Source organism: Carassius auratus, chromosome 7, assembly GCF_003368295.1.
Source record: "Carassius auratus strain Wakin chromosome 7, ASM336829v1, whole genome shotgun sequence".
NCBI classification, from domain to species: Eukaryota; Metazoa; Chordata; class Actinopteri; order Cypriniformes; family Cyprinidae; genus Carassius; species Carassius auratus.
In genome coordinates, this window is record NC_039249.1 from 2673211 (window position 1) to 2690098 (window position 16888).

The following is a 16888-nucleotide window of genomic DNA, read 5'->3' on the forward strand; positions in this document are numbered from 1 at the left end:
TGAACAAATGTTGGCTGACACCAGCAAAGCACTGACAGTTTGATTTCAATATCTGGTATGCTTGAGTATGGATTTTAATACTTTGGGTGACTTTTTGGGGAAATCTTTGATGAAACAATAACAGCCTAATGTATTTTATGTATTTATTCTTTATTTAATTTTATTTAAATGTTGTGTTTGTATTGTATTGTATATTATGTTGAACCAACCTGAAAGTTGTTTGATGTGTTTCTAAATGTTTTTCATAAATGCTGATAATCACTTACAATTGTGAAGACTTTAACACTGCTCTAAAACCAAAAGTTAACAATGTTATGATATAAATTTAATCAAATTAGGCAACGGACAGCAAAGTCACAAAAGCAACAAAAGAGTTTTGAATTTTAAGTTTTAGAAATGATTACTGACATTCTGAGGCTTTGGTTTAAATCCAGGGTTAAAGTCACTTAATTAGCTTTTTTGTATTAGTTTGTATCTGAAGGGGAAAATATATGAAGTTGTTATGTTCATACAGTTATTTTTTTTTATTACTTTGCGTTTCAGCATGGTCTTTTATTAAACACTTTATTAATTTCAGAAAAAGGTAATTCACATTTTTTCAAGGTGATGCAATGCAGTCACATTTCGATTTCTTCATTCTTGCTGTCTTCCCAGCACACTTCCTCAGTTCTGATGTGTTTTCCTCCTAGACCAGAGAGTATGACCTCTCTGCTGCCCGGTGACCAAAAGTCACTTTCTATGACTGATGTCACATATTTTGAGCTGCCAAAGTCCGAGCTGTCTGATACAAATAAAATACACCCCAGCGCAGCCCTTGAAAATGTTGCAGAACCTGCTGCGGTGCCTACATTCACCAGCCCATTAACTGAGGTCCAGATCAGTCAGTCAAAGAATTCACAGAGCTCTGCTGAGCTGGCTGTTTTACACTCAGCTGCACATGAGCAGACAGAAGATGAGACGATTCTTCATAAAGACAAGACAGAGCCCTTTCAAAGTAGCTCTCAACTAGCAGAAATAGAAGCACAAGAGGCCAGCCCAGAATCTGTGCCACAGCTGCTCACAAATACAGAAATGTCCCAGTCAGATCGTACTAAAGAAGGGTAAGTGTTGAATGATGCACGTGAAGTGTGAAGTCCGTTAAATTTGCCAACATAGTTACTGTGTTACACATGAAGCTTATGCTATATTAATATAAAATGCAAATACTGTATGTGTCGTGGTCTGTTTGCTTATTATTATTTATAAATCCATTTTACATCCTCCCTCTGATCTCTGTTCTAATGTCCCTGTCCCTCAGCACCAAAAGCATGGCTGCTTTACTGCCCTCTTGCCCAAAAGAGTCCCATTCTCCTTGGTCACCATCCATATTAGCTGAAGACATAGCTGAGAATCAAATAGGAGACTTATTTGTAGACCGACCACCTTGGGTGAAACAAGAAGGAGAAGAGCCTAATTTTGACAGTTCTCCATATGTTCCCAGTATGATATGTCTTCTCCCAGCCTGTCCGAGAACTGCTTTTACACCTGGGATGCCATCTATAACCTTTCAAGACACTAAGTGGCCTTGGGATGAGTCTGTGAAGATACTGAAAGAGAAAAATCTAAAGGAGAAATCAGCAAAACATATTCAAGATATGGATTGCTCACTGTATGACCAGAGTACTGTGGAAAATATGATATCCCTACATTTAACTTGTCCAAGAGCTGCCAGCATCCCAGGATTCCCATCTTTGCCGTTCTGTATGGGCGATCTTCTTCCATTATGTCCAGATGTCTCTGTAGTTCCAGGTTTATCTTCAAGATATCCAGTCATTTGCACAGATGAAACCTGGCCTAAAGATAATTTAGTATTTTATTTGAGGAAAAACAAGGAACCAATTTTGCCAATGTCTTCAGTGAAGGTGGATTCTGAAACTGCAAGAAAGATGGTTGCATTGAGATCCTCTTGCTCAGCAGCACCCAAGGCTCCAGGATTTCCATCAGCTCCAAAACCAGTTGCACCAAGTATGGTCAGGATTTTACCATGTTGTCCAACGATTTCCTGCATTGCTGGATTTGCATCTGCAAAAGAACTTGCCAGTCAGAATGTCTTCCAACAGTGGCCACCCAACAATCAATCATCTCTGATAATAGCACAAAGGAACCAGCCCAGTTTGCCTCTAGTTCAAAGCATACTGAAAGAGGACCAGCCAACAGAGATGGTGAACTTAGTACCATCTTGCCCAAGAAAAGCAAGGACTCCTGGTTTTCCATCTGCACCAAAAAGAAAACAGGACATTGCATTCTGTATGACAAAACTCATGCCTCTATGTCCAACAACATCTTGTGTCACTGGAATATCAGCTATACACATTCTTCCAAACACTTCAGATTCATTTAAGGAGTGGCCAAAGGACATTCAACCATTTTGGATGAAGACGTTAGCATCTCAGCCGTGTCATTTAATCCGTCCATGTCCTCGGTATGAAGTTACAGAGAGCAATATGCTGTCATTGATACCATCATGCCCAAGAAAAACAAGAACACCTGGATTTCCTTCTGCACCTTGGCTCATCCCTGAAACACAAATAATGTCTGGCACTTTATCAGCATGTCCACAGATGGCTAAAACACCAGGCTTTCCCTCTTTAGTTCAAAGCAAAGTTGATAAGACTTTGGTATATAATTGGCTTTTTAAGGAGAAAGCTCTTTGTATGAGGAGTCTGCCAGTGTGCACATTTGACAACCTAGACATTGCTTATCCGGACAACGAGAGTTTTAAAGGAATGTATGCTATTTTGCCAAGTTGTCCAGTGAAAGCAAGTGTCCCAGGCTTTCCATCTGCACCAAAGCCCAAATTAATGGTTTATCTTTTCCATTGCTTCCCAACAGTCTCAAATTTATCTGGGATGCTATCAAACATATTATCTGAGGTAGAATTACAATGGCCTGTAAATGAAAGGCCATTATGGGTAAAACAATTAAGCAGAAAGGTTCAGTCCATACAAGCTGTTCCTCCTCAGTACAGAGAAATAAATGATAAAGCCTTCATTAAGCTTATGGTAGCTTTGCGCCCAACTTGTGCAATCAGTGCTAAATTGCCTGGCTTCCCATCTGCTCCGAGAAAAATAACTGAGAAGAAAGCACCAGATATGGTGTCTCTCGTGCCATCTTGTCCACATTTTTCAAAGGTATTAGGTATGGCGTCTGTTGACTTGGGAAATGAAGCAATAGATTCAAGTGCATGGTCTCTGGATGGAAAGCAACTGTACAAGAGGTCCTCAAAAAACGAGTCCGATATAATGTGTTCTACGTTGAATCAAACATATGATGATCATCTGAATATCCACATAGAAGACATGGCTATGATTACGCCCTCCTGTGCAAAGCAATCCAATATCCCTGGTTTTCCATCCACATATTCAGAATCTCCACATATGTTTTTTCATGCAAATAATACCCCAGAGTTACCAGAAGATGTTGGCCATAAAGAAACAAAATCAACTCTGCTTAGTCCAGCAGATAATGAGATAGACCTGTCTAGTGCAAACAATTCTGATAATAGTTCGACATTAGAGAAGGCCAAGGAGAATGTGAACTTTTGGGCAAGATGTGAGGAAGGACAAAAGGGAATTCTGGAGAGGGGGTAAGTTCAGAATTGCCCAAGTGTTTTTTTTTTTTTTGCAAGGAAGACATGTTGTATTGCACATTCTGCAGGCAGTGAATAGTGCATGAAATACTTTGACAATTGTTTCTAGGAAAATGCATTGCAGAATGTGGCACTCCATACCAGACATGCCACTATTACTGACTGTTGAGGAGAGGTAAGTTTTGAAAAGAAACATAACATAGAGAATTTATTGCTTTGCCTTGCCGCAACAGCATCCGTTTTTTTTTTCTCCACATGCATAAAGGCATAGTTCAACCCAAAATAAAAAATCTGTCACTCACCTTTATGTTGTTCCAAACCTGTATGCATTTCTTTCTTCTGTTGACACCTATTAATATATTTAGAAAAATACCTCAGTGGTTTTTGACCATACAAGTTTAGAACAACATGAAGATAAGTAAATGATGACAGAATTGTCATTTGGGTCACCAGTGCCTTTAATATCATAAATGCATAATGGTGTGAAAACTAAGCACAGCTTGTGAGTTGTAACAGAGACAATTTATGCCTGCTGCCTGCATCATGTATATGGAATCACTTAAATGGCTTCCAGTAAACAGAATGGTGCATGCAGTCAAATCTTCTTGCAACCTCACATCTGACATCTGATCATACGCTTATTTTTCTCAGATGTCAAAGTATAAGTGCTCAGATTCCACCTTCTGAAAACTACAGGGAAACTCTGGTTAAAAATGATGACATGGATCAAGGTGTATTATGGACATCCCAAGGCAGACCAGAACAGTTTTCAGAAGGTTTTAAGCAAGAAGAGACTACAAAAGATTATAATAGAATGGTACCCTCAACAGCTGAAGATCAGCCTACAGAACCGCAACAAGAGTGTGTCCCAAACATGGTAGATCTTCTTCCATCATGCCCACTGTTCTCAAGAGTTTTTGGATCTCCATCAACAGCGCTATCTAGCATATGTAAAACAGACATAATCAACTGGCCTACTGAGTTAAATATAATTTGGGATGAGCCACATAAATCAACAAAAAATATTTTAATGCCACACTTGGAAAAATCCCGCTTTGAGGAAAAAATGGTATCCCTCATGTGCACATGTCCAAATGAAACAAGAATTCCTGGCTTTCCATCTGCTAAGAGACTCACAGAGGCCCCATGTATATCTTTTCCAGAAACATTTGTTGTTGTTGACACATCTACACAGACCCCAATTCCAGAGAAAAAGCATCATGAGGAGTGCCTGAGCATGGAAATATCATTATTGGAAGAACATCCTAAAGCAAAGCCAATTTTACACATCGAAAGTCCAGTTGAGTATTCAGAGACGACTATAATGATGGTGAATACAGTTCCATCTTCAAAACTTGATTTCATGTCTGCAACAAAGAGTGAAGAAATACTTTTTCTATCATGTGAAGAATTAATTCTTCAAGAGCCTACAATTGCTGAGTCAGAACTGAGGGAAGATTCAAAACCTACAAATGAGATATTAACCTTTGTGTCTGAAAGTGCTACACAAATGCCAGATTCTATCCCTGAAACCCAAGCAGAGCCAAATATGTTGGAGCTTCTTCCATCCTGTCCATTGCTTTCTAGAATCCCTGGATGTCCTTCTCTAAGGGTCCGTGAAGGAATGAAGTGCATTAGTGATCAAGCAGTAATCTATTGCAATTCATTAAAAGATAGACAGACTGGTATTTTTGGCCCGGTTAAAGATGAAAAAGAATCACAGATTATAGCTCTGGCACCAACATGCCCAAAAGCATCATGTATTCCAGGCTTTCCATCTAGACCACATTGTAAATCACAGATGGAGCCGAACATGCAAAACATTTGTCCCTCTTGCCCAGAGATTTCGCATATAGCTGGTTGTCCGAGCATCCAGACCCCTAAGATGTCCAATTGGCCTTTGAGTGCAGTTATTTTGCATTCAAATCCATTAAAGGAACCCCCTGTTGTTTTGGACATGGACAAGATATGCAAAGAAAATGGCCATAGAATGTTTGCTTTGGCTCCTACATGTCCATCAGTGGTCCATGTTCCAGGTTTTCCATCTGTGTCTGAGCCAATAATGCTGCACATGCTTCCCTCTTGCCCAGAGAAGTCTAATGTTATAGGATTTTCTTCTAAAAGGGAGCATTTAGATTGGTTTGTTGACAAGAAAACATTGTACAATGTATCTTTTAAAAAGCAACCTGTTGTTCTTAATGACAGAGTTGATTGGCTTAGCGAATTAACTAAAATAATGTTTGCATTGGCTCCAACCTGTCCATCAAAGGAAAGAATACCAGGATTCCCACATGCACACAAGTGCAAAGCTACACTTCCCCACAGTATGGTTGATCTACATCAGTGCGTTCCAAAGAAGTCAAGAATCACGGGATTCTCATCAAGTGAGGAAATAAAAGCAGGAACATGGTTTGAGAATGAAAGGCCTCTGTTGGAGAGGCCACTGAGAACGAGGTCAGAGATGCCTGTCCAGTTTAATTTCGCAACTCCGCATAAAGAAATAGACCAACATATTTTGCAGAGGATGTTTGCACTTGTACCCACCTGTCCAAGAGAAGCATGCATAGCTGGTTTCCCTTCTCTACCTCAGGTTAAAGTGGAGGGTTTCTATCTCCATAAAGAACCAGATGTTGTAAGCATTTTGCATTCTTGCCCGATGTCTTCTTTCATTGTAGGTGTTCCTACAGTTAAATCTGTGCCCATAGAAAAATCTCAAGAAAGCATATGGTCAACTCAGAAGCCCATATGGGTTAAACCTCTTAAAGAAAGACAGTTTTGGTCTTTAAGTTATACAAAGGATAATGATGAATATTCAGAACCCATGTTCTTGCTTGCCCCAACGTGCCCTAATAAGGCCAGACATGATGGTTTTCCATGCTCAGAAAAGCTTGAGGGTCCAGTGACAACGGTCTTCCCAACTTCTCCAGAGTCTCCGTTTTCTGCAACCAATGAAACAGAATTTAGTCACCTGGTCCCTGAAGTGACATGTTCCCCGGTTGAAGCAAGGCTTCCTGATTTCCCAGATGCTTTTACATATGCAATTTCTCCATCAATTCCAACCCAAGAACACACCAAATTTGAAGCCAAATTTACCCAAAACATAGAACCTGAAAATGATCAAACACTGGATATAACAGGCCCTGGTAAGATAGCCATTTTAGACTGTGGCTTGAACACTGAGCAATATGTATTCTCAGAAATCTATAGACTTCTTTACTTTTTGTTTGTTTGATTTTTTTTTAAGAAAATCCAAAAGAAATAGGAAGTTCTTATGAAATGCTCTTGGCTGGAGGGTGAGTTACATAGCATGTTTTTGTGAGTGGCGTGTGAAAACATTTTAGAAATTAATTTGTGTTCTTTTCTTGCATGTGCAAGATATTGTTTTGACATCGTTTGGGTTGTTTTGTACGTTAATTGAGGCCATATTTATTTTATTGTAGTTTTATATATGTATTCTATATTATTTATTGACATTGTTGAGGCTTAACTGGGAGCTTTATGCAAGTTTGTTCATGTAAAGCAACACCCATTGTGTCATTCAAAATAATCCAATAAAACATGGCTCGCCATTATTTGTTTTTACCTTAGTAATATATGACTTTTGCTTCACTTACTTGGTTATATTACCTGAATGTATGTTGTGCCTGAAAACACCTTTGGTGCATGTACACGAGAGAGACGCATGGTGCATGTGAATTGCATCATGGACCATTCTGATTATTGAACTACTGTATTCTTTATCAGTAATGAAAACCATGAGGTGAAGTTTTTTCTGGGAGAGCAACATGTTGGGGAGCAGTCTGCTAGTAAAACTCATGATACTGCAGAGCCTGGAGAGACTGCTATAGCCTTAGGATGGGAAGTTTTGGAGGCAGATGATACTTCCACTGAAAAAGAAGGATCTTCTGGTCTTGTTAGGACTATAGTTGATGTCTTTCACAGAGGGTAAGATTAAATAACAGTGGGTGAAATCACTGTGCACATTTGCTTTAATTTTATTTGAAAAACACTTGGAAACTATGTAGAATCGTTTTATTTTATAGTTTTATAAGATTCATATCAATATGCTGAGAAATGATTAAAACTACTCAAACCTATATTCCAAAGTGTTCTTTTGTTAAAGTAATTTTCATTAGTATCGTATTTTTACATTTATCTTTCTGGAAACTTTTTTTTTTATTTTTACTTTTTACATCTCAAGTGTTGCTTTCTTTTAGTTATGAGACAGTTGCTGCAATACTGCAGCCCTCTAGCTCTGGATCAGTCACAGACGCAGACACGTCAGATCCTCTCGACAGTCTTTCATCCTCTGTGAGTCCCAAGGACAGTCCCACTGGAAGTGATCATTCATTAGAGGAACTCGTACAGGCAGCGGAGTCTGAGGTCTTTGATTCTGCTGAACCCTACATGTGGCGTTTGGTTGGTGGTTCAGAAACATCACTGTCATCAAAAGAGACTGAAAGCTGGTTCGTTGAAGATGAGGAATTTTGCCTAATGAGGAAGTGGCCCCCTTTAACAGAGGAGGAGCTTCATGAGATAACCAGAGACGAGGAGGACAAAACAGATATTGGCTCATTGATACAGGAGTGTACATCTTCGGTTCAAGAGGAAACTGGTAATGTTGAGATTGTGACAAAAAGTAAAATGTTGAAGGATGAGTTGTCAACCACACTATTTCCAGAGGAGGGGTGAGTTCATCAGGAGTGTTGCATTCAAACCCAACCTGCAAGTCCTGTAAACGGCAGCACGGCTTTATTCATTTTTCTTTTAGTGTTGTCCAACTCACATCTGCACACATTTTGCATTGAAATGGCTTTTATTTTTTTTATTTTTTTTTTTTAAATATTATGTTCATGTGTCTGTAATTTAGCTTTTTGCTCTAAGGTGCAGTGTGTCATTTCAATGCCACTAGTGGCACCTAATGGAATTGCAGAAATATTAATTGTGTCCAGATATGCAACACACCTACCGCCCTTTCATTTTAGCCCCTTCTTCCATTATTTGGCCAGAATGAATTGTCCTGCCACAAATCAAGCCTTTGAAATATTTAGGCAGGCTGAAACTATTTTGAAATCTCCACTGAAAACCAGAGTGATATTTTTTAAAACAAAGGAATTATGCACTTCACCTTGAAAGATGATTATTTGTTCAGCTAAGACTGTAGGTTGTGATCTTCTGTGCTTTTATTACTAAATCCACTGTTGTTGTGACTTTAATTTATTTGTTGCATGACGCAAAGGTATGTCCAATTTCTGAAGACAACCATTTCATGCAGTGGTACAACTGCATGTTAAACAGGATGTTTTGTTGTGATTTATAAGTGTGTCGTGGTACAGTCAGTGCATTCATTATCTCAACAGAAAATAAAGTAGTGATACTGTATTTTTGTTCTTAAGGCCACAACATCATTTTGTCCCAGAAGTCTCTCTTTTCATCCAACGGACTAAGCACGAATTGCTTGATGAAGTAAAACCACCTATGTCCTTACTGTCTTCAGTAAATTCTCATAACCAAAGGACGATCACAGAACAGACTGTTTCAGCTTCAAAAGAACCTATGCCACCAAGAAGGACTAAGAAGCAAGACATTCTTCAAGAGACATTTCCATCACCATCACCAGTTTCCAACCCAGCTGATCCAAAAGATCAGAGTGATAACGTCTGTGTCATAAAACAAACGGATCATTATTCTCAGAGTACATCACAAATTGTACAGCCAGATACTCCACTCACCACCATCCAGAGTTCTTCAGCTGTGGTAGATAAGGGGTACAGTTTGACGTATATACCTGTCCCACTGACAAGCACTTCTTTTCCTGAAGGGACCTCTGTGATAGAAACAGCCGAAGCTGAAAATGTAGTAGAAGTGTCCAGAATTGGGATTTCTTCACCAGAAACCAAAGAGAAGTCCACACCTAAAGAAATTATACCATCATGTCATAGCAACAGCGAAGAAAATTTTCCCTTAGTGCCTGATGAAGACACAGTCACACAGTTACGTGCTCCTCAGAGGCGGAAGAATAAAGCTCAAACCAGCAATGTTGATGAAGCTGGAGGAGAGTTTGAAGAAAAGAGTACATTGCCTTCTGTCATCACCAGTATGTCCCAGTCTGAAGACAAAAGAAAGACCCATGCTGGTGACGAATTGAGCATGAAAGACCAGGTACAACTGGATTTGAATGTTCCTGAGGTGTCGGAAGTAAAAATGCGAATCAGTTGCACTGATCTTCCAGTCCCAGTGCCACGTGTTAAGAAACGTCTCAGTGGATCTTTTGCAGATGATCTTCCTTCTCCTTCAACTTCCCCTTTACCTGAAACAGATCCAGGAAACATTGTTCTCCAAACAGAAGACCATCATGATTCAAGTCTACCAGTACCAGTGCCACGTGTGAAGAAACGTCTCAGTGGTTCTTTCCCAGATGATCTTCCTGTCCCTTCATCAGCCTCTTCATCTCAAGCAGATTCAGACAACATTGTTCACAATAGAGAAGTCCATCAAGATTCAAATCTGCCAGTTCCAGTTCCACGTGTGAAGAAACGTCTCAGTGGTTCTTTCCCAGATGATCTTCCAGCCCCTTCACCCTCCCTTCCATCTCAAGCAGGTTCAGATAGCATTGCTCCACAAACAGACGACCATCAAGGTTCAAGTCTTCCAATACCAGTGCCACGTGTGAAGAAACGTCTCAGTGTTTCTTTTCCAGATGATCTTCCAGCCCCTTTATCCACCCTTTTATCTGAAACAGATCAAGGTAATATTGTTCTCCAAACAGAAGACCATAAAGATTCAAATCTGCCAGTTCCAGTCCCACGTGTGAAGAAACGTCTCAGTAGTTCTTTTCCAGATGATCTTCCAGCCCCCTCACCTTCTCTTCCATCACAAGCTGGTTCAGATAGCCTTGCTCCACAAACAGAAGACCATCAAGGTTCAAGTCTTCCAGTACCAGTGCCACGTGTGAAGAAACGTCTCAGTGGTTCTTTTCCAGATGATCTTCCAGGCCCTTCATCCTCCCTTCCATCTCAAGCAAGTTCAGATAAAATTGTTCCCCAAACAGATGATTACCGAGACTCAGGTCTTCCAGTCCCTGTCCCACGTGTGAAGAAACGTCTCAGTGGTTCTTTTCCAGATGATCTTCCAGGCCCTTCATTCACCACTTCATCTCAAGCAGATTCAGACAACATTGTTCTCCAAACCAGAGACCCTCAAGATTCAAATCTGCCAGCCCTGGCTCCATGTGTTAAGAAACGTCTCAGTGGTTCTTTTCCAGATGATCTTCCAGGCCCTTCACCCCCCCTTCCATCTCAAGCAGGTTCAGACATCATTGCACCCCAAACAGAAGACCATGGAGATTCAAGTCTTCCAGTGCCAATGCCACGTGTGAAGAAACGTCTAAGTGGCTCATTTCCAGATGATCTAACTGTTCCCTCAAGTTGTCCACCTCCTTTAGATTTATCTAACATGGTCCTTGACGGATCAACAAGTGATGCAAACATGCCCATCCAAATTCCCCATTCAGAGAAACTTAGTGATAAGTTCTCTGATGAGAACCTTCCAAGCTTGCCTCAAGAAGAAGAAGGCAAGCTTCATCTCTCAGAAAACAAACAATGTTCTGTTGAAGTGGACATGCAGGGGAGGGCAGAAGCAGAGGTTGAGAGCCTGGAGGATTCCACCACCTCAGGTGCCAATAAAGTAGAGCTAAACGAAAAAAGCCTGGGGGAGTCTGGTTTAGCCCCTGATGTAACAGTTATCAGTGAAAAACCTAAGACTAGTGCTCCAACTGGTGAACATTGTAAGGACAAGGGAGAGACAGACCAACACATTAAAAAAGATAAAAGTGTTGAGGAAGAAATGGATGCTGTACATTCTGGAGATGATGAGGTTGATTTGAGCATGGACACTGTAGATGATACAGGTGTTATCATAGATGTATTTAGGTAAGTTTCATAGGATAAACTGTTGCAACATTTGTAGACATTTCAAAAGCCAATTTTTGACAAACGTGCAGTAATTGCTTTCTAACTGGTGCTCTGTCCATTGATCCAATACTGGTGTTCCTTTGATGCTGGGTTTTCAAAAAACAATGAGTTTAATAATAATTTACTCATTATGGGTTTGACCTTTAAATTGTTTGTCTTTATGAAAAATGTGCACAATGTAAATAAAAATAAATGATTGTTTGATGCTGTTGTTAGTGTTTGTTTAATTTTGTTGTTATGCATATGTTGGTTATGCAAAACTAAATATACATTTCTTTTAGGCTTCAGAATTATATTTAAATGAGTTGGTTAGATTTTGCAATACTAGTTAATTTCAATGTAGAAATCAGTTTTGTTTAATATTTCTTTTCTTTCTTTAATCCAGACAAGAAGTAGCTGAAGACTCCTCCAGTCTTCCTGTGCCAATGCCTCGCGTGAAGAAACGTTTAAGTGCCTCTTTCCCTGAAGACGACTCCATTCCCAGTTCCTCGTCAGCCAATCAACATGAGGTTTCAGAAAAGGCAAATAATGAGCCGGCAGTGCCTGTTCGTAATAAACGAAGAGCTGCAGCGGATGCCATAGACCTTCAGGGAAGTTCCACAGCTCCCACATCGCCAACCAGTGAAACAGAGGTTGTTAAATCTGCTGTTTTTTAATTACATTGATCATAATACCATAGTGACTTCAATGAGCAGGTGGTTAATTTGTTTTTGCCTTCAATTTATAGATTGCGACCTTGGTGAATTCGAGTCAGTCTCTGCTGGAATGGTGCCAAAAGGTCACACAAGGTTACAAGGGTGTCCGGATCACAAACTTCAGCACCTCTTGGAGAAACGGCCTCGCTTTCTGTGCCATCCTGCATCACTTCCATCCAGATAAAGTGTGGGTGTTTTTTTTATGTGGAAGAAGCCATTAAGCTCATTTCATAAATGTTACATGGGTTATGGATTTTTTATCAATCCAGTTCTACTCAGTATTTTGTCTATTTTGTCTTTAGAAATTATGAAATGCTGGATCCATATGATATTAAGCGCAACAACAAGAAGGTGATACACCCATTTTCAAATTAGATAATTTCCTTTGACTGTGATCTAATTGACTGACCGTATTAAATGTTGTTTTATTTTAAGTCTAATCTGTATGTTCAAATGTTACTGTTCAAAACAAATTACTAGACCATTTTTGCTGTGCACTTACCTCAATGATTATAATTCTGTCATTAGCAAATTGCAAAAATGAAGATTTCCTATTTTATTCATAGGCGTTTGATGGCTTTGCTGAACTGGGAATCTCTAGGTTGATAGAGCCCTCTGACATGGTGCTGCTGGCAGTTCCCGACAGGCTCATTGTGATGACGTATCTCAACCAGATCCGCACCTGTTTCATGGGCCAGGAGCTCAGTGTCATACAGATCGAGAAGAACAGCAGTGAGTCCAGTTACGCTATTGGTGAGAAGAGGGAGGAAGCTGACCCAGAAGCCGCTGTTCGCTACTGCACAGAAAGGCTCCAGGGCAGCGGCATTACTCTAGAGACCAATGGGAGCTTACCTGAAAAGGAGGTCAAGGTGCCACCTCCAAGAACGAAGCGAACGCAGGATCCGAGCCAGGCTGGAGGATCAGGTGACGCTCAGCCTCCGGTGGCACCACCAAGAACTCACACCTCAAAGGCTTTTTCTCATCTCAAGGATGCAGATCTTGTTAAAAAGCGCAGATCGAAGCTGCGGGGAGAGTCACTGGATGAGGCTGAACCACACGAACAGCAGAGCGGTACAGAGGTAAAACATTTCAATTATACTTTACTGGTCAAATGTTTGGAATTATTAAAAAAACATTTTTGCTTAAAGTCTCTTATGCTCACCAATGCTGTATTTATTTGAACATACTGTGTTATTTTCAGCACCGTTATTAATCACATCCAAAATAAAAGTTTTCGTTTAAAAAATATGTGTGTGTGTACTGTGTATATGTATTATGTATATGTAAAGACACACACATATATTAAGAAAATATTTACGTGTATATATTTATGTTCATATAAATTATATCATATATAGATTTCATATACAAACGTAATTTTTTTCTTAAATATAAACATGCATGTGTGTGTGTATTTATATATAAATACTAAATATACAAATACACACAGTACTCACAAAATCTTTTCTTTTGGATGTGACTAATCGTGATTAATCATTTGACAGCACTAGTTATTAGTCTTAAATTGAATAGAATGGAGTATGGTCAGTGCTTGAAGATGAGTTTGAAACACACACAAAATTGTTAATAATAACTATCATGCGTAAAAGCTAAACATTTTAAGTGAAATGAGATTTGTAAATGGTCTGTGTACTTTGCAGTTTCATGCATTTTTCATGAAATTCGTTTTAACGAAACATAACTCATCATATGTGACTATGCAGTAGATGTGTTGTGATGGCTCTGGTTGGCAGTGTGCGCTCTGTTTAATTCAGGTTTTTGAGCATGTGGTTCATGTTTCATGAGAAAGATATTATTATTGGAACTGGGTTGTATGGCACTGTATTTTTGTCTCCTTTTGGTATAATTGAGTTATCTTTATAAACAGTGTATTACTGAGCTTCTGTGCATTATGTTTTTGTACCCAGGAAAGTGAAGCAGCCAAAGGAGGTTCAGAGTCACGTAAGTTTTAACTCAAAACATAATTTTCAAAGACTTTATGCTCTGACATGTTAAATCCATAACATATTTTCTGCAAAATCTAAGAAATGACGAATGTTTTTTGGTCGTATACTATTGTAAGGTGTAAATTAAATGACCTATGGCATGCATTTAAACAGTTTAAGATTATTGTTCTTCTGTCTTGTTTGTGTAGAAAACGTAGAGAAGAATGTTGAAGAAGGCACTGCAGGAGAGCATCAGGTCATTTGACGATTCGTTTGAAATTTCGGCTAAATATAAAAAGTATTTAATAGATTGGCTTATATGTAATAGTATTAGTATTATATAGTAAACTAACTCCAAACCAATGCTTTATAGGGTGGTAAATGCGTATAAATGGGTGTGAGTATTGTGTATTTGCAGGATGTCAGTCAATATGTACTAAGTGAGATGCAAGCGCTGGAGGCTGAACAAAAGCAGATAGACCGCAGAGCAGACATTGTGGAAAGGAAACTAAGAAGACTAATGGAGTCTGGTAAATCACTGTTTAAAGTAGTAGTATTATATATAAAATATATGAATAATTTACACACATCTCCAGATTATTTTTCACATTTTTAACTAACTTTACAGTATGATAGATTATGTGCTAAGCAAACGTGTGGCTTGATGAAGTTGTTCTCTTATCTACACTTGAAGGTAGTGATCGTGTAGAAGAAGAGACACTGATTCAGGAGTGGTTTACCCTGGTCAACAAGAAGAACGCTTTGATCAGGAGACAAGACCATTTGCAGTTACTGTAAGTCTTTTCACACTTCAATTTGGTTTCATGATACTTATTTAGATGATGATCTCTCTAAAGCTTTGTTCAAACAGAGGCTGATTTAATATACATAGCTAATAAATAATTATCATTCATTTTGTGTGACAGACAAGAAGAGCAAGATTTGGAGAGGAAGTTTGAGCTGCTGAAGAAAGAGCTACAAGATTTAATGGCTGTGGAAGGTACGACTGTGAAGCTAACTACATATATAGCTAAGAATGAAAGAAAATGTGTACATACCAGGAGCATATGCATGTGTTTTTACATATTAAGGACATTTTGGCACTCAAATACCAGTTGTGGCATGTGGCACCTCTCATTATCCTCAACTTTTTGTCTTGCTTGTTTTGTAAAACTGAAGAATGGAAGAAAACCCAGGCCCATAAAACCAGAGAGCAGCTGTTGTTGCAGGAGCTGGTGTCTTTAGTCAACCAGAGAGATGAGCTCGTGCATGATATAGACGCCAAAGAGAGAGGGTGAGATTCATTCACATTACAAAATATACTGTTGTAGCTTTGTGTAGCAAAGACTGAAGTAAATAAAATACAATCAAATAGAAATTTGTGATTTTAAATCATAATATTTCACAATATGAGTGTTTTTACTGTATTTTTGCTTGTTGAGCGTTTCTCTTTTTCTTACTTTTTCTCTGTCGTCTCATTCTCAAGGGCTCTTGAAGAGGATGAAAGGTTGGAGAGAGGACTAGAAATGAGGCGCAGGAAATACGGAAGTCGGAAAGAGAAGTGTGTGTTACAGTGAGGGATCCTGTGCACCTGCTTTTATTCAGGATTGTCCCCCGTTAAACACTGTGCTGATGGACTAGTGAGGTGTGTGTGGACCACATCACATTAAATGATAAGGAGATTGTGACTAGATGAATTCTCAGTCCTCGTGTTGAACCACGAATGCTCATTTCAGGGTGGATTAAAAGTTGATTTCTTTCAGAGACATTTTTAGTCTGAATAAGTGAAATAGACAGTAATGGTCAATAGACTTCTGACAGCAGTTCTCGTTTTACATTTTCAGTAAAAATAATATACGTGACCTTTGCAGTGTTATTACCTTATTTAACTTGTGTGTAAAGTTGGCTGCTGCAGTGATTTTAAGGGATCTCAAAGTTATTTAAAATAGTACAGTAACAAGTATGAAAGAAGGATCAGGCAGTTTTATACAAGACACTGCTTTGTAACAAAGTCACACATTTAACTCACCCAACAAACAGACAAAACAGCACAAAAGCATGAGAGAAAATAAACATTTTGCACAAAATGTCTCTATTGAGACATCATTTGAACAATATGATCTTAATGATGTCCCTCCAAATACTGTAACAGTGGTTGTTTGTTTTATTTGAAGAACCTAATTTCACAGGATATAAAAAAAAAAAATACAAACTGTCAAAAAGAGAGTATGTGCATGAACATTGAGTGTTTGCATTTTGTTTTAAAATATTTGAATGAAAAAAAATTGGGATTGTATTTATATAAGATCATTTTTTTATCCATGTATGGTACAGAATGCAAAGGAAAATGTACCTTCAGCAATTCATAAGAATTTCTCCTTTAAAAAGTGTGTGTTATAGAATTTTTCTTTTTTTGAGTGACTGGTTGTTTCGAGACTCTCAGCTCTTTGATTTTAGCTGTGACCCTGTTTACACTGTCCTGGTGTCAGCTAACACACCTACAGGTGACAGGTCTTTTGGAAATAAAATTGTTTTAAAATTCTTCATTGCATCCAAACTGGTGGTTGTTGAACAGAAACAGGTTCAATAGTGTGTTTACAAGTATTGCGCAGTTTTCTTTTAAAGGAAATATGTGGTCATCATCAG

General features: G+C 38.8%; 1 protein-coding gene across 11 annotated transcripts in view; it reads left to right on the forward strand.

Moving 5' to 3' along the window:
• LOC113105511 (uncharacterized) overlaps positions 1-16784 on the forward strand; it is a 40089-nt gene extending 23305 nt beyond the window's left edge. For 8 of the 11 annotated variants that reach the window (XM_026266590.1, XM_026266594.1, XM_026266591.1 and 5 more), the window contains 19 exons: positions 690-1100; positions 1298-3625; positions 3738-3803; positions 4280-6771; positions 6873-6921; positions 7373-7573; positions 7846-8316; positions 9025-11559; positions 11987-12233; positions 12329-12483; positions 12599-12647; positions 12863-13375; positions 14225-14258; positions 14452-14498; positions 14661-14772; positions 14937-15036; positions 15169-15242; positions 15422-15536; positions 15729-16784. In XM_026266590.1, the coding sequence (XP_026122375.1) occupies positions 690-1100; positions 1298-3625; positions 3738-3803; positions 4280-6771; positions 6873-6921; positions 7373-7573; positions 7846-8316; positions 9025-11559; positions 11987-12233; positions 12329-12483; positions 12599-12647; positions 12863-13375; positions 14225-14258; positions 14452-14498; positions 14661-14772; positions 14937-15036; positions 15169-15242; positions 15422-15536; positions 15729-15819 (10090 nt within the window). In that variant the 3' untranslated portion in view covers positions 15820-16784. The remainder of the gene's footprint in view (positions 1-689; positions 1101-1297; positions 3626-3737; positions 3804-4279; positions 6772-6872; positions 6922-7372; positions 7574-7845; positions 8317-9024; positions 11560-11986; positions 12234-12328; positions 12484-12598; positions 12648-12862; positions 13376-14224; positions 14259-14451; positions 14499-14660; positions 14773-14936; positions 15037-15168; positions 15243-15421; positions 15537-15728) is intronic. The other 3 variants (XM_026266593.1, XM_026266599.1, XM_026266601.1) reach the window with 3 other exon arrangements.
• Positions 16785-16888: the final 104 nt, after the last annotated feature.